General features: G+C 55.9%; 1 protein-coding gene across 4 annotated transcripts in view; it reads left to right on the top strand.

The window, feature by feature from the left end:
* Positions 1-20,872, top strand: part of SH2D3C (SH2 domain containing 3C) — a 37,783-nt gene extending 16,911 nt beyond the window's left edge. Inside the window, exons 3-12 of one of the 4 annotated variants that reach the window (XM_029063287.1) lie at positions 1,065-1,104; positions 12,577-12,705; positions 14,293-14,741; positions 15,157-15,311; positions 15,625-16,172; positions 16,673-16,788; positions 17,393-17,564; positions 17,904-18,015; positions 18,983-19,189; positions 19,931-20,872. In XM_029063287.1, the coding sequence (XP_028919120.1) occupies positions 1,065-1,104; positions 12,577-12,705; positions 14,293-14,741; positions 15,157-15,311; positions 15,625-16,172; positions 16,673-16,788; positions 17,393-17,564; positions 17,904-18,015; positions 18,983-19,189; positions 19,931-20,106 (2,104 nt within the window). In that variant the 3' untranslated portion in view covers positions 20,107-20,872. Of the gene's footprint in view, positions 1-1,064; positions 1,105-6,229; positions 6,311-12,576; positions 12,706-14,292; positions 14,742-15,156; positions 15,312-15,624; positions 16,173-16,672; positions 16,789-17,392; positions 17,565-17,903; positions 18,016-18,982; positions 19,190-19,930 lie in introns of those variants that run through there. The other 3 variants (XM_029063288.1, XM_029063289.1, XM_029063290.1) reach the window with 3 other exon arrangements.
* Positions 20,873-21,134: the final 262 nt, after the last annotated feature.

The following is a 21,134-nucleotide window of genomic DNA, read 5'->3' on the forward strand; positions in this document are numbered from 1 at the left end:
GTCAGGATGATGCAGGAGGGAGTGGGAGAAGAGGAAAGAAGGGCTTAGTCAGGGAAGGCCTCTGGGAGGAGAGGCGCCTTCAATAAGGCTTTGAAAGTGGGAGAGTCATTGTCTGTCGGATATGAGGAGGGAGGGCGTTCCAGGCCAGAGGCAGGATGTGAATGAGAGGTGGGCAGCAAGATAGATGAAATCGAAGTACAATGAGAAGGTTAGCATCAGGAAGAGCAAAGTGTATGGGCTGGCTTGTAGTAGGAGAGTGGAGAGGTGAGGTAGGAGGGGGCAAGGTGATTGAGCGCTCTAAAGCCAATGGTGAGGAGTTTCTGTTTGATGCTGATGTGGATGGGCCACCACTGGAGTTTCTAGAGGAGCGGGGATACAAGATCCAAATGTTTTTGTTGAAAAATGATGCCAGCAGCAGAGTGAAGTGTGGACCGGAGTGGGGAGAGACAGGAGTCAGGGAGGTCAGCAAGGAGGCTGATACAGATATAGTAATCAAGGCTGGTAGTAAATGTTTGGGAGAGCACAATATAATGCATTCCCTGCCCACAACAAGCCTACAGTTTAGAGGGAGAAACAGACATTACTATAAATAAACCAATCTAAGTTGACTTGGGAGTTGTCATGCCTGGAGGCAGGGGGATGGATTTGGTGACCTCTCAAGGTTCTGGCCTGACCCAAGAGGAGGCCTGACCTGAGAGCTCTGGTGGAGGTTAGGATGGGCTGGAGGGCAGAACTGTCCCTTGGTTCTAAGGGAGAAAAGGGCTGCTGCCCTTTCAATGCCATTCATCCGTCTCCTCTGTGGCTTAATGGATAGAGCATAGGATTGGGAGTCGGAAGGTGATGGGTTCTAATCTTGGTTCTGTCACGTGTCTGCTGTGTGACCTTGGGCAAGTCATTTCACTTTTCTGTGCCTCAGTTATCTCATCTGGAAAATGGGGATTAAGAGCATGAGCTCTATGTGGGACTATATCCAACATGACTAACTTGTATCTACACCAGTCCTTAAAACAGTGCTTGACACACAGTAAGCGCTTAACAAGTACCATATTTTTTTTTCCTTCTAGGGTCCCCAATGGACAGGAGTCCGGCAGCGAATATGTAAGGGTAAGTAAATTTCATCCAGATCCTGGGGGTCAGGAAACGTCACCCAACTCGACAGAGAGTCTTTGGGGGAAGGGGAACAGGGCACTTTGAGGAGGCTGGGGGTACTGGGGTAGTTGTTGGGGGAGCTTGGGTACTGAAGTAGTTGTTTTGGGGAACTGGGGCAATTGGGAGAAGGACCGGGGTATAGCTGGAACATCTAGTTTGCTTCAGAAACTTGAGAAACTATGTGGCCTAGTGGATAGAGCCTGGGCCTGGGCGTCAGGAGAAACTGGGTTCTAATGCCACCTCCACCACTCATCCGCTGGGTGAGATTGGACAAGTCACTTCATTTCTCTGCGCTTCAGTTACCTCATCTGTAAAATGAGGACGAAGACTGTGAGCCCCATGTGGGACAGGGACTGTGTCCCACCTGATTAGGTTGTATCTATCCCATCGCTTAGTACAGGGCCTGGCACATAGTAAGCACTTAAATGCCATAAAGAAAAAGCTCGAGTACTTTAGGTCCTGATTTTATCTCCCCCAGGCCTGTCCCTCCTCCTCTGTGCGCCTGGGTCCCCCAGTGGCTCAGGGAGTCGAAACCCTTTGCTGCTTCAAATTACACCTCTTGGGAAAAGTGTTTTGACGTCTCCCAAATTTGGTAGCCCCAGTTCTCATGCCCCCATCTTCTCCTCTGCCCATCTTCCATAACTGCCGTTCGGTGGTTCCCCAGCCCTGGGCCCTCCGAATCTATCCAGGCTTCTGACCTTGACTGAAGCAGATGGGTGATCTGAGGCTTAGTGGGGGACAGGGACCTCTAGACTGTAAGCTCACTGTGGGCAGGGAACATGTATTTTACCCTCCCAAGCGTGTACAGTCCTCTGCACACAGTAGGTGTTCAATAAATATGAGAGACTGACTACTCTCCTAAGCACTTAGTACAGTGCTCTGCATGCAGTAAGTGCTCAATAAATACGAGTGATTGATTGATTGATTTATTGATAAGTAACTCTCTCCCCCAAGGCCTTGTTTTTTTGGAGTGTCTTTTTTTTTGGTTTTGTTTAGGTTTTCTGTTAAGGGCTTTCTGTGTGTCAGGCACTCAACCAAGCTCTGGGATAGATACAAGATAATCAGGTTGGACTCATGGCCTCAATCTCCATTTTACAGATGAAGTAACTGAGGCACAAGAGAAGTAAAATTACTTGCCCAAGGACACAGAGCAAGCATTTGGTAAAGCTAAAATTAAAACCTAGGTCCTCTGACTCTCAGGCTCATGCTGTTTTCCAGTAGATAATGCTGCTTATCTCGTATCTACCCCAGTGCAGTGGCACATACTAAGGATTTAGCAGATACATGCAGCATGGCTTAGTGGAAAGAGCACGGGGCTTGGGAGTCAGAGATGGTGGGCTCTAATCCCGACTCTGCCACTTGTCAGCTGTGTGACTTTGGGCCAGTCACTTAACTTCTCTGTGCCTCAGTGACCTCATCAGTAAAATGGGGATCGAGACTGTGAGCCCCAAGTGGGACAACCTGATAACCTTGTATCTAGCTCAGCACTTAGAACAGTGCTTGGCACATAGTAAGCACTTAACAAATACCATCATTATTATTATTATGATTATTAAAACCCAGATGCGTGGGTTACTCTCTCCCCTGCGATCTTGCTGTCTGAGGAATCCAGAGGAGTTCCTTGTTCAACCTCTGGGTATCAGGTCAGCTTCCTGATGGGGCACAAGTCCCAAACCTGAACTCTGAGGCTCCATGCAGCCCTTACTTTCCAGAAATCTCAAAGCAATCCATCAGTCATTCAATCCATGGTATTAACTGAGCTTTACTGAGGGCAGAGCACTGCACTAAACTCTTGGGAGAGTACAATAGAGTTGGTAGAGACGTTTCCTATCCACAAGGACCTAGGGTCTAGAGGAGGAGAACAGATAGTGACATAAATCAATCAATCACTTTTATATCTGTTGACTCCACTCTGCCCCCTGGTGTGAAGAGAGGAAAATGGAGCCATTAAAAGGAGAAAAGGTCAGAGTGACCTGGTGGGGGTGGGGAGATGGGGGCCGTGTGGATTGGGGTACAGAGGGGCTCAGGGAGAATGACATGGCTCTCCTGTGTCGGAGCTGGGGATAGGAGTCAGGACACCTGAATTCTTGCCATGCCTCAAAACGAACTCATCTTCCCTCCCCAATCCTCTCCTCTAACCTGCCCGTCCCATTTAAGAACCCCACCATCCTCCCCGTCTCTCAAGCCCACAACCTTGACATTAGCCTTGACTCCCCACTCTCTCTCAACTCCCATTTTCAGTCTGGTGTCAAATTCCACCTGTTCTTTCGTCACAACGTATCCAGAATCTGTCCCCTCTTCTCCATCTAAACGGGCCGCCCTGCTCACCGAATCTCGTCAAGGATCTCCCTACCTCCCGTCTCTCCCCTTTCCAGGACATACATCACTTCTGCTGCCCAGATCATCTTCGTAAAACCTCACTCTGTACACACCTCTCAACTCTTCCAAAACCTGCGATGGTTGCCCATTCCTCTCCACATCCAACAGGAACACCTGACCATTGCCTTTAAAGGTCTCAGTCAGCTCTCCCCTCCTACTTACCCTCTCTTTTATTAATAATAACAATAATTATAATAATCATCATATTTGTTAAGTGCTTAATATGTGTCAAGCACTGTTCCAAGAGCTGGGGTAGATCCAAGCAAATCAGGTTGGACATAGTCCATGTCCCATGTGGAGTTCACAGTCTTAATCCCCATTTGACAGATGAGGTACTGGGGCCCAGAGAAGTGAAGCGATTTGCCCGAGGTCACATAGCAGACAAGTGGCGGAGCCGGGATTAGAACCAGGTCCTTCTGACTCCCAGGCCTGCGCTCTATCCACTAGACCACACTGCTGTTCTTCCCCTGCACCTCAGCTCACCCTATCCTTTGTCCCTTTCACATTTACTTTCTCATCGTACCTCAGCCCCATCTCTCTCACCTCCAACCTCTTGCTCACACCCTGCCCTGGGCCCGGAACTCTGTCCACAAGGAGAGTTCACCTTCACCTTCACATCATACAGAAAGAACACTGCTCTCCTCATCTTCAAAGTCGTTCTGAAATCACATCTCCAGGAGGCTTTCCCTAATTCACCTCCAATTTCTCCACTTTGTACCCCCCATTGTCCTGCTTCCTGAAACCATCACTCCAGCACTTTTGTATCATCTAAGCACTTAGGTACTCACAACCCCCTTAGCACTCATTTATGAATCCTATACTCTGTTACTTCCTCCTATCTGGTCATTTATTTTGGTTCATCTTTCTTGCTAGATTGTACTCTCCTTGAGGGCAGGAATCATGCACTTAGTACAGTGTTCTGTACAGTGTGGCCCCTCAACATTTTTGATTGATTGATCATTGTGATTATTATTAGGAAGAAGAAGAAACAGGATGGCATAGTGGGTAGAGCACAGGACTAGGAGTCAGAAGGACCTGGGTTCTAATCCCAGCTCTGCCACTTGCCTGTTGTGTGACCTTGGGTAAGCCACTTCACTTCTCTGGGGCTCAGTTACCTCATTTATAAAATGGGGATTAAGACTCTGAGCCTCATGTGGGGCATAGTCTGTGTCCCACCTGATTATTTTATGTCTACCTCAGCACTTAGTACAGGCTTAGTACAGTGAAGGCTTAACAGATACCATAAAAGTACTATTTTTTAATTTTATTGATAATAACGTTTGTGGTATTAGTTTATCACTTACTCTGTGCTAAGCACTGCTGGGGTCGGTACAGTACAATCAGATCAGACACCATCCCCATCCCGCCTGGTGCTCACTAAAGGGGAGGGAGGCCGGGTATTGAATCCCCATTTTACAGTTGAGGAAACTGAGGCCCCGAGAAGTTGAGGTCACACAGCAGGCAAGCGGCAGAACCAGGTTTGAGCCCAACCCTTCTCAGGCCGCCTTTGGAGAGGCCATCAGCTGTCACACATAACCAGCAAAACCAAGGTGCAAGGCAGATGAGGGAGTTTTACTGGGAGCCCTGATAGATAGGAGGGGAATAAGGAAGGAGAAATCTCAGGAATCCAGGCTCACAGACTTTCTCTACTCATGAAACTTCATCGCTTCTGCTCCAGCCCAGGGCGAGGAAAATTCTAAACTGCTGGGGTGGGAGAGGTCCTCGAGAGGGTCACCTAGGCCATCCCCCTCCCTGCCTAAACCAACCCAGGCAGCTCCACTCCTCCAGAAAAGAGATCTCCCAATCTCCCTCGGTCATTTGTCCCAGCATGACTCACAACCCACAGGCAGAAAATTCTCCCAGAGAGCTAGTCTGACTGAAATCCATCATGCTAAAGCTCCAGTCCGTTTCCCTCCGTCCGGTCGGTCCTCAATCAATAGGGAGTGCGTTCCCTACGGTAACCAGCCCCAGGTTAATCACCGCTGTTCAATCGCCTATCAGCCTTCTCCTCTCCAGGCTGGTTCACCAGCATCCCCTCCACAGGGGCCTCTGATCTGCAGGGTGCAGGATTCGAGGGGAGGGGGTGACCAGGCCGGACGAGCCATCGGCTCTGGAGGGTGCAGGGTGCAGGGTGTGGGGGAAGAGTTAGGGTGGTACCTGGTGCGGAGGGTCAGTGGAGGATGGAACTGTCCTCAGGGAGAGGGACGGGGATATGTGAAGAGGAGCGAACAATGGGATCTGGACCTTCTCCAAGCATCCCTGGTCCCTGCCCCCCCAACTCCCAGACCCTATTCCTGGTCTTCCCTGGCACTTTGGGAGGGGGCGGGAAGGGGTCCCCCGCATGAGGAAGGGCTGGGAGATGGGAGGAGGGTGGGCTCCCAGGAAGGGGGACTAGGAGAAGCTTAGGGCGGGCAGAGGGAGGAACAATAGCCCCCTCCCCTCTCTCTCTCTCTCTCTTCCCGCCGGCTGGGGGTGGGGTCTCCCCGCCCCTCTGTCCTTCCCTCCCTCCCCCTGCTCCTCCCCCGGTCCTGACAAGGAGATGAGGTAATCGGGGAAGAGGCAGCAAATCTAAGCTGAACAGAGGCACCAGCAGCCCGGTCCCAGCCCAGGCCGGACCCCCACGCCCCCACACCCCCAACCCCAGGCTCCGGCCCACCCCTACCCTGCTGACCCCGGGGCCCGGACCCCCCAGACCCTGGCGATGACGGAGCGTTGCAGCCTCTGGAGTGCCCTCTCCGCCGCCGCCTGCTGCTTCTACCGGGGCTCCTTCGTGCAGGTGCAGGTGAGGGGTGGGAGGTCGGGGGGCATCCTCCGGTCTGCCTAGGAGCCAGAGAGGTGGTAGGGACATCTGCGGGAGATGGCGGGGAGCGCGGTGGGGACAGAACTCCCGGGGTCTGCACTGGGGTGCTGGGGAGGGGGGCAGAAAGGACAGGGACTGGGGTGCTGGATCAGTCTCGGGGGTCCCAAGGAAGACAGAGAGAGGTGGAGGTCAGGGAGAGATCTCTGTTCATGGGGACTCCTTTCCCCGTGACTCCATCCTGGGGGGCAGGGGGTCATGGGCTGTCCAGCAGTAGTGGTCATCTCCCGGGGATTTGGGGGTTTGGCTGTCCTGCCTGCCGCAAGATGAAGGAACGGGGGACTCTCCTGCTGATTCCCCCCTCCCTCAAACGTCCTTGCTGCCTTTTGGTGCCTATAGGACAAATCCTTCCCCTCTCCATCCTAGCCTCTCCTCTCTCCAACTCCCCCAAGGCCAGGAGAAGGGTCGTGTCCTGCCTGTCTGACCCCCTCCCCTCCTACTGCTGGCTTCTGAGAATAGGTCTGGCCAGCTATGGGACCCTGTCCAGCCCGCATAGTCCAAGCAGCGTGGGGCTGAGCGGGCAAGGGCCCGGTTCGGACTAGTTTGGGGCAGGGGGCAGGAAATACCTGGGCAACCTCCAGACCCCACAGTCAGATCCCCGCACCTCTCTAGCTGGCTTGAAGAGGGTCCTCTCTGACCCTGACTCCTTCCCTCCCCCTGAGTCGGATCCAGAGCTTCTGGCAGACTCTCCTCGCCGTCGGGATCTCTGAGTTCTGAGGTCTGAGCTCTGCTGGTGCTCTGCTGGTACTCCACTGGTGCTCCACTGGTGCTCCTCTGGTGCTCCTCTGGTGCTCCACCGGTGCTGGTGCGAAACCGCTCCTGACGCTGCAGGCTTCTGAGCAGGTAAACCTGCGGAGAGGGGAGAAGGGGCAGGACCAGAGATGCCAGGGACTGGGCTGGAGCTGGGGAAGGTGTCACAGGCACCAAACACTTTCTTGACCTTAGTGAGGTGAGGAGCTGCTGCCTGGGTTGGCAATGGGATGCCAGGGGAGCACGCAGGGAATCCTTCTCCTCAATACAGGGCTGGAATGAGACAGACCTCACCTTGGGTTGGGCAGGGAGCGGGGGAGAGATGCTAAAGCTTTCATTTCCCCAACATAGGAATGGTGAGCCATGACTCATGGGAGATGCTTTGGGACGAAGGGTTGGGAGAACAGAGGAGAAGTCCAAGACCTCCTTGGATAGGAGTCTTATGGCCAACCAGGATAAGGAGGATTGGGGAAACCAAGGCAGGAGCTAGAAGTGGAGCAGGGTGGGGCTGGAGGGCTGGTGCAGAAGGAGTTAATGGCAAGCCGTCGGGGGCCTCGGGCTCAGCCATTCTCTCTCCAGTCTTTTCAGAGATGCTGGGTTGAGCGCATCCCTGCCTTTCTCTCTCTCTCTCTCTCTCTCACACACACTCAGACACACGCACACACACACACACGTACATGCATACACACACACACACACACACACACACACACACACAAGGAAACGGAGCCCTCATCCCTCCATGAATGAGTGGCTCCTTTCCAGCTGACAGCAGCATCCCTGCGCCTCGTCCAATCCCATGCAGCCAGCCCGGGAAGCAGTGAGCTCATCGCTAACCAATAATGGGGCAGGGAAGGGATGCAGCATCAGCCCCGCTCGCTCCCTCCCTCTCCATCCCTTAGACCCCGGCCCCAGGGTGGGTGGCAATTCCTGGGATGGTGACGCAGAGCCCCCACCCACCCCAACTCCAGGAGGGAGCGCAGGCTGCGACCAGGCCCCCCCACCTCGGCTGCCCGCAGCCCCAGGGAGACCTGCCAGCCTCCGTCACAGCGGCGGGTAGACCTGTCACCTCCTGCCCATGAAGCTTTTTCCTTCTTTTAAACAGTAGCTGAAAACATAGAGCGGGGTTGCTCCGGATGGAACTGCCCCGGCTGGGGAGGGGCTGTGCCTTCTCAGCCAAGGAACCAGGGGGCTGGGACAGGGATCCCACATCTCACTTTCTCCTCAGAGCTTTTCCAGGGCCCAGGAGAAGGCAGAGCCACAGGGGCCTCTAGACTGTAAGCGCCTTGTGGGCAGGGCCCGTGTCTGCCAACTCTGTTATATTGGACTCTCCCGAGAGCTTAGTAGCATGGCTTAGTGGAAAGAACACGGGCTTGGGAGTCAGAGGTCATGGGTTCTAATCCCAGCTCCGCCGTTTATCGGCTGTGTGACTTTGGGTGAGTCACTTAACTTCTCTGTGCCTCAGTTACCTCACCTGTAAAATGGGGATTAAGACTGTGAGCCCCATGTGGGACAACCTTATTACCTTGTATCTACCCCAGCGCTTAGAACAGTGCTTGCACATGGTAAGCGCTTAATAAATGCCATCATTATTATTAGTAGTAGTAGTAAGGTGCTCGGCACACAGGAAACACTTAAAAAATACAATGGATTGATTGATTGATGAAAGGCAGGAGAGGGTTCCAAGAGCCCTCAGTCCACAGTTTCCTGGCAGGCTGACTCTGGGGTCAGCAGGGGAGCTTGAGCAGAAAAAACTGGGCCTGGGGATACTAAAGGGACAGCTGCCTCCTACTTTGAGGAACCCAGAAATTTACCATTAGGGAGGGGGGAGGAGCAGGAAACCCAGCTGTGACCAACACTCATTTCCATTGAGCTCAAGGCACATTTAGGCCAGGGACTCGTGTGCCCCCCTGACCCCGGCCCTAAAGTGCTCAGGGAGGAGGGGTTATTCTTTCCATGTAGAAAGAATCGAGGGTCCAGAGAGAGAGAGGTTAAGTGACTTGCCCAAGGTCACCAGCACTCCAGAGGCCAGCATCACTGATGAAACCCCAAGGACTGACGTCCTGCTTTGAGCTGAAGGGCCAAGGCAGTGAGAGCTGTCCAGACATCCCGCCCTCACCCAACTGAGAATTATCAGGATCCCAAAAGAGGGTCATGCCCTGCCCATCCGTCCCTCTCTCCTCCCTCCCCATGACTGTTCCAAGGGGAAGACCTCCGGGCCCTGTGAGGGGTGTGCCCAAGGCCTCAGTCCGGCACCACAGCCCAGTTCGGTAAGGTTTCAAGACTGCCACCTGGAGATGTAGAGACTGCCTTCTCCGTCCCATCCCTACCCCCAAACCATGGTAATGCAGGGATGCAGGAAGCTCAGCCGAGAAGGGAGTTACCACGGCAACCACATCTGTTCAATCCCCTTCCCCTACCCCCACCCCCACCCCCAGGAGGCAGGATGCTCGGACCTCAGCCTCCAGGGTCTCTAGCTGCCTTAATCGGGTTCATTTCTGCTGCCGGGGGGGGAGGGGAGCAAGGAAGTTACCGGGCCTCTCCCGTCTGTCCCTGGGAAGCCCGGACTAATGGGTCAGCGGGGAGGGGGTCAGGGATCTGAATAAGATTCCCCCTGGCCACAGACCAGTGGAAGCTTCATGCCAGTGACACCCCCCATCAGGGAGGGGCCTGGGAAGAGGGATACCTGGCTTCTTGGGCCTCTTCCTCCTCCTCCTCATGTGGTGGCCATCCTGCCCAGCCTCAGTTCTCCTTTCCAGAGAGCAGGAAGATGAAAGTCCTTAAGAGATCCTGGGAAGAGAGGATGGGCCGGGGTGGGGACTCCTGAGGGCTGGAGCTTAGGCCAGAAGTGCCCCCTTTCCACCCTCAGGGATGATTTATACTAATAATGGTACTTATTAAGTGCTTAGTAAATGTCAAGGACAGTTCTAAACACTGAGGTAGATCCAAGCTCATCAGGTTAGACATGGGGCTCGCAGTCTTTAGCCCCATTTTTCAGATGAGGTAACTGAGGCCCAGAGAAATGAAGTGACTTGCTCAAGGTCACACAGCAGACAAGTGGCAGAGCTGGGATTAGAACCCATGTCCTTCTGACTCCCGGGCCTGTGCTCTATCCTCTAGGCCATGCTGAATCGTGTGTTTCTGATGGGGATTGCTCAAAAGTGTTAGTCCACCAGCCCTCCTTTGGGGTCCGGCTGGGGGGGCTGCTATGCCCGGCAGTAAGGCTCCCCCCAGTTGGCCATGGAGGGTTTGGGGAGGATGGCGATGGTGAGGATGGCGATGACGAAGGAGATGATGACCATGGCTATTTGCGATTACGGGGGAGGCAGCAATCCCAGACACAGAGCTCAGAAGCCTCGTGGGACCCAATCCCTGTGACACTCGGCTGAATAATAATAATAATATTTCTGGTATTGGTTAAGCATGTACTATGTGTCGAGCACTGTTCTAAGCACCGGGGAAGACACGAGGCAATCAGGTCAGAGTAATCAGGTCAGACACAGGTCCTGTCCCACATGGGGTTCACAGTCTTAATCCCCATTTTACAGATGCAGTAACTGAGGCAGAGAAATTTAAGTGATTTGTCTCCAGTCACACAGCATATATGTGGCAGAGCTGGGATTAGAATCCAGGTCCTCTGACTTCCAGGCCTGTGCTCTTTCCATTAGGCTGAAGGGTGGTGGGGTTCAAGTGCATGTCATTGGGGACAGGGAGTGTAGCCCCAGGCAGGGCTGAGTTTCTCCAACACAGAGGGTGACAGATAAGCATTCTGCAAATTCATATCCCTGGACCAGACGTCCCTTCCCTGATTTAGCCATCACTCTGGAGGAGAAGAGCAGGGCAGGGTTGGGGGGAAATGCGGAGCCGAGAGGCTGTAGCAGGGAATGGGTCTGGGGGACAGGGTACCTGGGTCCTGTTCTCGCCTGCTGCTTGGGACAAGTCCCTCCCTTCCCATGCTTGGTTCCAGGTTGGTTTCAGTGAGTGTTCTCCAGCCCCTCATGGGTGCCAGCCACCCCCACATCCCACCCCGGAAGGGTGAAATAAAGAAAGCATGAAGCCTCGGTCTGGCTCTCTAGGTGGGCATCAGTACCTTCTCTTGGCCAGGGCCAGGGTGTGGGATTTGGGCAGGAGGAAAGCAGGAGAGGTAGATTTCGCGGCATATGCAGAGGAGGAAGGGACGAGAAGGTTCCGACTCTACAGCGGGGTCCCCAGACGATCCCCAGCGGGGCTCCCTCTGGGTTCGTCAGCCTTCTGCCTGCTGGGAGAAGCGAGCCAGGAATAACCCAGTGACATCATTCCTGCGGGGCACGGGGTGGAGGGGAGGTAGGAGCCAGGGAGGGAGGGGCCAGGCCCATCCCCAGAGAGGGGAGGGGAGGGTGCCCGGTGGGGGAACCCTAGAGAGAGAGGAAGGTAATAAGGGTCCTCTGGACTGGTTCTTCCTGTTCCCACTAATCCACATGGCTGGTTACCAAGACCACCGTCAGCCAGGCTGGGGCATCCCCCGCTGCTGCCCACACTTCTGCTGGTCCCCAGGGTCCTACCATCCACGCCTTCGGCCCACCCACGGTGTTCCCGGGCCAGCTACATCTCCCCCTGTGGCTCTGCCAGCTGGGACTCCCTGCTCTGCCCACGGGCACCTCCACATGGGTCTGAGGATGCCAGTTGTAGCTCAGCAAATCCTGCAATCCTGACTCGGTATTGGGTTCTCACAGGAGGAAACCTGCTAGGGACGGTGCTGTTTTTACCATTTAGGAGATGTTAGCTCCACTGGATGGAAACTGAGGCTGGACAACAGGTCCCGGGCATATGATTCTGCACACCTGGGTGTCCTGGATTCCAGTCAGGTAGCCCACAAACCCAACCCTAGGAGAACTAGGAAATTATCGTCTCTCCCAATCTTATCTCGGTTTACACTTTTACCTCCTGCACAAGTGGCAAGATAATCCTCATGCCACCTGGGACTAGGACCCAGGAATCCTCAATCCCAACTGCCCATTTGGGAGAGTAATAATCAATAATAATAGCTGTGGTATCTGTTAAGTACTTACTGTGCACCCGACACTGTACTAAGCACTGGGGTGGATAAAAGCAAAACAGGTTGGACACAGTCCCTGTCCCTCTCGGGGCTCACAGTGTTAATCCCCATTTTACAGAGGAGGTAACTGAGGCACAGAGAAGTGAAGTGGTGTGACCTTGGGCACAAGCGGCAGAGCAGGGATTAGAACCCACGACCTTCTGACTCCCAGGCCCACTACGCCAGGCTCTCCCAGGAGCGTAGTTGCGGCGGGCGGAGGGAGTCTTCACTTGCCTGGCTCCGGGCCTGTTTCCCCAGGAGCCAGGGAGGAGAACCGAATGGGAAAGTAACGGTGATGAGGGGAGGGAGGTCGGTCGTCCAGTGAAGTCCACTTCATGTTGCTCACTTCTCCTGAATCCCCACTCAGTTCTCCAAGGAAAAGTACATCCTCGACTCATCCCCGGAGAAGCTGCACAAGGAGCTCGAGGAGGAACTGAAACTAAGCAGCACCGACCTACGCAGCCACGCATGGTACCACGGCCGCATCCCCCGAGAGGTGAGTCAGTTAATTGCATTTATCGAGCGCTTGCTGTGTGCAGAGTACTATGCTAAGCGCTTGGGAGAGTACAATATCACAATAGAGGAGACACATTCCCTGCCCACATCGAGCTTACAGTCTCAGTGAACAGCAGAAGCAGCAGTAGCCCGGGACCCGTTCTCAGGATTGGAGACTAGATAAGCAGTGTGGCCTAGTTGGTATTTATTAAGCGCTTATTATGTGCCGAGCACTGTTCTAAGCACTGGGGTAGACACAGGGGAATCAGGATGTCCCACGTGGGGCTCATACTCTTAATCCCCATTTTACAGATGAGGTAACTGAGGCACAGAGAAGTTAAGTGACTTGCCCACAGTCACACAGCTGACAAGTGGCAGAGCTGGGATTCGAACTCATGACCTCTGACTCCAAAGCCCGGGCTCTTTCCACCGAGCCACGCTGTAGTTGTCTAGTGGATAGAGCATTCATTCATTCACTTGTATTTATTGAGTGTTTACTGTGTGCAGAGCACTGTACTAAGCACTTGGGAGAGTGCGATATAACAATAAACACATTCCCCGCCCATAACACGTTACGCCAAGAATGCACCATAACGTGATGAGATCCTGGACTAGGCCAGAGGCTGAGTGCCCCAGCCGGTCCCCCTAGCTCTACCTTGCCTCTACCTGATTATTTGCCCAGGAAGGGGCAAATAATCCTTCACTCCTTTCCCCCATCTCCTCGAGCAGCTGTTTCTGTAGTCCAGTGGGAAGATGGGACCACAGTTTGGGTCCTCCAAAGGCTATAGGGATGCGCTGGTCGGTCCTCTTACTTGGACCCAAGGTCTTCTCCTCTTCCTCCTCCCTAGAAACCCCCCAAGAGCACATGCCTGGGAGTCAGAAAGACCTGGGCTCTAATCCTGGCTCTGCCCCTTGACTGCTCTGTGACTTTGGGCAAGTCACTTCACTTCTCTGGGCCTCAGTTCCCTCCTCTGTAAAATGGGAATTAAGACTGTGAGCCCCACGTGGGACATGAACTATATCCAACCTGATTAGCTTGTGTCTATCCCAGCACTTAGAACAGTGTCTGGCCCATTGTAAGCGCTTGATAAATATCATTTTTATTACAAAAAAAAAGGGTCCAGGACTGGAGCAGGAATGAAGGGCAATGTCCCCTTTAACCACTGGGCAGAAGGGGCATTTGAGGCCCTCAGGCCTTCCACCCCAGGGGTAGTATCTCTGCAGTGATCCAGACTGCACCTCTCTGTCTCCCTCCACTCCTTCCCTCCACCTTGGCTCCTGGTGGAGTCAGGAGATGCCCTGGAGGTGAGGATAGATCCCTCCTACCGCTCAGAAGACAAGGAGGACTGGAGAGTAGCCAGTGGGTTGTCACTATCCCGGGCCCACAAGAACCACAATACGTCCCCACATAAAGGGGCCAGGGTCCGACCGCCAGAGCCTGGCTGGCCAGCTCCTAAGCACAGGCGATCCAGGGGGGAGGTCAGTCCACCGGTCGCCAGGGCCCAGCTGGCAGCAGGTCCACTCCCGGGATGGACAGGTCACGGGTAGGCACCCGGGTGCACGGGTCTGAGCACTCACTGTCCGGCAGGTCTCGGAGAGCCTGGTCCAGAGGAATGGAGACTTTCTCATCCGCGACTCCTTGACCAGCCTGGGGGACTACGTGCTGACCTGCCGCTGGCACCACAAGCCCCTGCACTTCAAGATCAACAAGGTCATGGTCAAGGCCGGCGAGAGCTACACCCACATCCAGTACCTGTTTGAGCAGGAGAGCTTCGATCACGTCCCCGCCCTGGTGCGGTTTTACGTGGGCAGCCGCAAGGCGGTGTCAGAGCAGAGCGGCGCGATCATCTACTGCCCCGTCAACCGCACCTTCCCCTTGCGCTACCTGGAGGCCAGCTATGGGCTCAGCCACGGCAAGCCGGGGGGGTCCGGCAGCCCCTCCGGCCAGAAGGGGGGACACATGAAGAGGCGGAGCATCACCATGACGGACGGACTCACGGCTGACAAGATCACCCGGGCGGAGGGCTGTCCCACCAGGTGAGGGGCAGGGTGTTGCCTGGGTCTGAGGGACAGCAGACAGTCCGGCAGCCTGGCCTGGCCTGGGAACCAGAAAGGACCTGGGAGGGGGCTCAGAGGGGGAGGAGGAGCGGGTTGTGGGGGGACAAGGGGCTGGGGGCCCGGGAACACTTGAGTTGGAGGGGGCAGAAAGGCCAGGAGGAAGGGGTGGATAGCCCAAAGGGGAATGGGTCTGGGATGGCCAGTCTTGGGGCTACAGTAAAGAGGAGGAAGAGGAAAAGGAGGAGGAGGAAGAGGAGGACGGCAGGGGCCAGAGGTTGATGGGGTGGAGCAGGATCGGCAGGACTGAGGGTCAGCAGAGGGGGGTTGAGAAGGGACAGGGGCCCTGCCAGTGGGGGACCCAGCCTTTGAACCCCACTCTCCCTCCGCTCCCCAGCGTCTCTCTGCCCCATCACCGGGACGCCATCCGCAACTGCGCCCTCAGCATGGACCAGATCCAGGATCTGCACGCACCCATGTCCCCCATTTCAGAGAGCCCGGGTTCCCCAGCCTACAGCACTGGTATGGACCCTCCAGGCCCACAGACCCAGGGTGTGTGTATGTATGGGTGTATGTTGTTTGTCTCCTGGTCTACCTGTGAATCTATCTCTGTGTTCAGGCATGTGGGTGGATGTGGGTGTGCGTCTTGCCTCGGTGTGTTTGGCAATATGTGTATGTGGGGGGGAGGGGAGATGCACGTCTTGCCTTGGTGTGTGTTTCTTGGGCAATATGTGTGTGTGTGTTTGTGTCTGACAAGAGCTAGAAGGTCTCTGTTATCTTTATCCAAGGACTGGGTGTAGGTGCCTGCCCCCAGTCCCAGCCCCAACCCCCCAGGAATCCCATCTCTCACTCTGCCTCTCCACAGTGACCCGGCTAAAGTCCTCAGGAACCCCAGCCACAGGCGTGGCCCCCGCCTCCCCCGCCACCCGCCGATCCAGCGAACCCCAGCTCTGTCCGGGCAGCAACCATAAGCCCTTGGGCGAGCCAACCGGCAGCGCTCACTCGGCCCCAGGACCCGGCTACCCCCAGGCCTCGCCCTCGCCCTCCCTCAACAGCTACAGCGACCCAGATTCCGGCCACTACTGCCAGCTGCACCCGCCCTCCCCGGGTGGTCGGGAGCGGGCAGGGCCCGAACCCCCAGGCCGTGGGACTAAGAGCTATGTGGAGCGGCTGAAGGGGGAGGATGGGCCGCGCTTGGCAGACGGTGGTCCCTCAGAGGGCCACCGGGATGGGGGCTTCACCACCCCCCTGGTGGAAGCTCCCTCCTCTTTCAACCCAACCACGTTCCAGTCCCTGCTCATCCCACATGACAACAAGCCCCTGGAGATGAGCATCCTCAGGCGGGTCAAGGAGCTACTGGCTGAGGCCGACGCCAAGACGCTGGCCCGGCACATCACCAAAGTTGACTGCCTGGTACGAGACCGGGCCAGACAAGGGGCAGGTCCCCTGCTGCCCGACTGGAGAGGGCCTTGGGGAAGGGGCGCCCAGGTTGGCCTCTGGGCAGGGAGATGGCAGAGGGCACCCACAGTGCTGGCAAAAATGCCAAGGGAAGGGGACCTAGGCTCAGTGAAAAAGACGAACCCTCCCAAGTTGGCCAGTGGGGGCCTCAGTTTCCCCTCAATCGCATTGAGGAGGGAAGTGACCATCCCAGTTCTGGTTGGCCAGGTCCCATTTAGAAGAACTGGTCCTGGCAGAACCTGCCCTCTGGGCCCCCATCCCCCCTGGAGGGGGCAAGGGTCGTGGAGGGGGAGGTTGGCTCTGCCCGCAGGTCCAGCCTTGACCGAGAGGCCGAGTCTGGTAGTAGTGAAGGAGGCCTTTCTCGGCCCCCACATCCCGCTGACCCCGACCGCCCCTGCCCCCAGACCCTTCCCCAATGAGTGGAAATTAATCAGCTCTCCTGGCGTCCCGGGCAGGTTGCTAGGATACTGGGCGTTACCAAGGAGATGCAGCAGCTCATGGGAGTCAGCTCGGGCATGGAGCTGCTCACCCTCCCCCACGGACGGCAGCTCCGGCTGGACCTGCTGGAACGGTAGGACAGAGCCCTGAGGCCCATGGGGGGAGGACCCCCTCGGGGCCCGGATTCCTGGGTCCTCCGGCCCTGATTCCCGGCCGCCCGTGGGAAGGAGGCAGAGGCAGTATTCGGGAGCCCAGAGGCCTCTGGGGAACCCTGAGCCGGTCCCGGCCGCCGGGGCCAGAGGCCATCAAGCTTAGTACAGTGCTTAAGTGCTTAGTACAGTGCTTTGCACAGAGTAAGTGCTCAGTAAACGCGAGTGAATAAATCACGCGCTACCCCAATACCATGTGTCCCTCCTCCCCGGTTCAGACCCGTCCCCTGCAACCACTCACTGACCGGGAACCCTGAGGTTCTGCTGCTTCCATCTGAGAGGGTTTTCCCCCCCAGAAAAGCACTTAGCAAAGTGCTTTGCGCATAGTAAGCACTCAGTAAACACAACTGAGTGAATTTTTGGTTGGCCCCCCACACCGCCCATAAGCCCTGCCCTCGGCCAGGGACTTTTCCCCCCCACCTCGGCCCCTCTGATCAGCGCCAACTCCTGTGATCAGCCCCACCCCCTGCAACCCCAGGCCAGGGACCCCTCCCCCACTTCCCCTCTGATCAGTCCCATCCCCGACAGATTCCACACCATGTCCATCATGCTGGCCGTGGACATCCTGAGCTGTTCGGGCGCCACGGAGGACCGGGCCTCGCTGCTGTACAAGACCATCCAGCTGGCGGCCGAGCTGCGGAACACCATGGGCAACATGTTCAGCTTCGCTGCCGTCATGGGTGCCCTGGACATGGCCCAGGTAGGGAGCTCCTGCACTCGCAGGCCCGCCGGGCTGGGTGTCTCTGACAAGGAGTGGGAGAGGGCCTGGGGGGGAGGTGGGATTCCTGGGGAGACTAGATCTCCTGATGGAGACTGGATCCTCTGAGGACTAGGTCCCTCGGGGAGACTGGCCCATGTTGGGCTAGAGATCTCCTTGGGGAGAGGAGTCCCTGGACTCCATAGGGGAGACCGTATCAGCCTGGGTGATGAGATGGGGGCCTAGCTCCCTGCTGGGGTGGGTCAGCGGGGTACAGCAAAAACAGGCTGGAAGCCCCTCTCCTGCCCCACTGCCCATGAGCTGGGACCCTCCCCACCCCAGATCGCCCGACTGGAGCAGACGTGGATGTTGCTACGGCAGAGGCATACGGAGGGCGCCATCCTGTACGAGAAGAAGCTGAAGCCGTTCCTCAAGAGCCTCAATGAGGGCAAAGGTAGGGAAGACCAAGCACGACTCTCCCAGCCCTGCCAGGCGGCCCCGAAACTGAGCCGAGGCGGTTGGGGGGGCCTGGCTCAGAGTCCCGGGGATCCCCGATCCAATCAGCTCCTTCCCAGCCAGCAGGAGCTGCCTGGGCCCCGGCCAGAAGAGAAGAGGCTGGTCGTATTATTGAGTGTATACTGTGTGCAGAGCACTGTACTAAGCCCTTGGAACAAAATAACATAAAAAACAGAAATATTCCCTGCCCACAATGAGCTTACAGTCCAGAGGAGGAGACAGACATTAATAGAAATAAATTACAGGTATATACATAAGTGCTGTGGGGGTAGGGGTGGAGAAGTGAAAAAAGGGAGCGAGTCAGGGCGACACAAAAGAGAGGAGGAGAAGCGGAAAGGAGGGTTTAGTCAGAGAAGGCCTCTCGGAGGAGGTGTGCCTACCATAAGGCTTTGAAACGGGAGGGAGAAATTCACTGTCGGGTATAAGGAGGGAGGGTGTTCCAGGCCAGAGACAGTAAGTGGACAAGAGCTCGGCGGTGAGATAATCCCGGCTCCGCCACTTGTCTGCTGTGCGATCTTGGGCAAGTCACTTCACTGTGCCTCAGTTACCTCATCTGTAAAATGGGGATTGAGACTGTGGGACAGGGCCTGTGAACAACCTGATTGCCTTGTATCTACCCCAGCGCTTAGAACAGTGCTTGGCACATAGCAAGCACTTAATGAATACCATAATTATTATAGACCAGATCGAGGTACAGTGAGTAGGTGGGCGGTGTGGGCTGGGTTGTAGCAGGAGAGCAGCGAGGTGAGGTAGCGGGGGGCGAGGTGTTTGAGTGTTTTAAAACTGACGGTGAGGAGTTTCCGTTTGACGCGGAGGTTCTTAAGGAGAGAGGAAACATGGCCAGAACGTCTTTGTAGAAAAAAGATCCGGGCAGCAGAGCGAGACCCGTCTGTCTGTCCCCACAGAAGGCCCTCCACTGAGCAATACCACCTTCCCCCACGTGCTGCCCCTCATCACCTTGCTGGAGTGCGACACGGCCCCACCGGAGGGCCCCCAGCCCTGGGAGACCACCGACCAGGGGGTGGAGGTGGTCCTGGCGCACCTAGAGGCGGCCCGCATGGTGGCCCACCACGGGGGCCTCTACCACACCAACGCCGAGGTCAAGCTGCAGGGTGAGGCTGGGGATGGGGACCGGGGGCTGGGGCCCCGGGGAGGGGGTGAACCTGCCCTGCTGCTGCCCTAGGGATAGGTCTTCAGACCAATTGACCTCCCACAGCCCAAGCTGCCAGCCCAGGGGTCAGGAGCATTGCCGTGCTCCAGCAACTTCTGAGAAGTGCTCCGGTGGAGGGGAAGATGATGAGCACTGGGGAAGAAAGGGAATCGGAACTTGATATGGATGACGACACATGTTGTTCTCTCTCTGTCTCTTCTCTCTGTCTCTCTCCTTCCCTCCTTCCTTTCCCTCTCGTTATCACACGCCCAGCCTTTCTGAGGGATTAGAGCTTCAAGTGAAGTGGATTAATCTGTTGACTGCTCCATCTAGCTCAATTTTTGATCTAGTTGGGCAGTTAACACAGAGACCACCTCTTGGGTAACCGTTCACCCCTCCTCTTCATTTTCCTGCCTCTCCCTATTTATTTCCTCCATCTCTGCCTCTCTCTCCTCTAACCCTCTTTCCCTTCCCTCTAGCTACTCCAGTTTCCTCTTCTGATCCCTCATCCTCTCTTTTCCTTCTGTGAGTTCTCTTGGTGCTCTTTCCCGGAGTTTGGGAGTCCTGAAGGGAGAATCAGAGATGAAAAGGGAAGAAAAATTCCAAGAAGCAACTTGAGAAGCCCTGAGGGGTCCGGCCGGGCTAAACCAGACCTGGCCCCTGACTCCAACCACACTCCTTTGCTCTCTGTCTCTGTCCCCAGGCTTCCAGGCCCATCCAGAGCTCCTGGAAATCTTCAGCACTGAGTTCCAGATGCGCCTCCTCTGGGGAAGCCAGGGGGCAGGCAGTAACCAGGCCAAGCGCTACGAGAAGTTTGACAAGGTGCTCACGGCCTTGTCCCATAAGGTGGAACCCCCCGTCCGCTCCAGTGAGCTGTAGCGTCACCCACAGGGGCAGAGAAGGTCTCTGAGAGCCATCCGACATCCCCCAACCCCCACCCCAGAGCCACCTCAGCCCCCACCCACGTTTTCTCTCCCCTCTAAGGGGGCAGACAGCGTGGTGGGATGGTGGGAGGTTGGGGGGAGTGGTGATCACTATCTCTGGGAGGAAAGCCTGCTCCCCAAGGATCCCGGAACATGAAGTAGGGCCAAAACAAAATGGCTGCTCACAGCCATCCAGAAGAACCTAGAATGTGTGGCGAGGTCGATGTGGGGGGATACTGGGCCAGAGGGGCTCCCAGAGATCAGAAAGAATGGTGAGCTCCCAAAACCGTCAGCCCCACCCTGTCGTGGCCCAGACTTTCTCCTCCCCCCTCAAACCTTTCAAGAAACTGCCCCCTGGGCCTTTTCTCAGCTGTCCCTTCCTTGGTAAAGGCCACAGTTGTCTGAGGACTCCCACCTCAGTTTCACTCCTGGCCTCCCCCAACACACTGCTGGGACTCCCAGGTAGGAAGGTCTCAGAAGCCCATTCCCTCTCTCCTCCCGCCCGCTGAGCATCCCTCCCTCAGCCTCCGCTCTCCTCACTCCCTGCGCTCTATCCCTCGGAAGTTCCATCCCCCGGGTCACCCGAATCGACACCGTCCAGCTTCGGGCCCGGCCCCATGCTGAACAGCCTTGGTCTCGATGTAAATAAGTCCGGTTGGTTCTGTAAATACGTGTACAGATCCCTAGTCTTTCTTACACATAATAAACTTTTATGGATCTTCCTTGTCTCTATTTGGGGTTGGGGTCAGGGCCAGAGTGGGGAGAGAACCCGGAGGGGAGGGACGCGGTGCGGGGACCAGGTGGAAATGGTTGTTACATTTTGGGGCAGAAGGATCTCCTAACGCCTGACAGGTTCTTGCTCAGAGGGGCGTTTTCAGGCCTCTGGTCAGGGTTAGACGCTCAAGGGGAAGAAGCATCTTTTACCTGTTAGCTGTCAGTTGACATCAAGCTAACCCAACTCAATTCAATTCTAGAGTGTAAGCT

Source organism: Ornithorhynchus anatinus, chromosome 4 (genome assembly GCF_004115215.2).
Source record: "Ornithorhynchus anatinus isolate Pmale09 chromosome 4, mOrnAna1.pri.v4, whole genome shotgun sequence".
NCBI lineage: Eukaryota > Metazoa > Chordata > Mammalia > Monotremata > Ornithorhynchidae > Ornithorhynchus > Ornithorhynchus anatinus.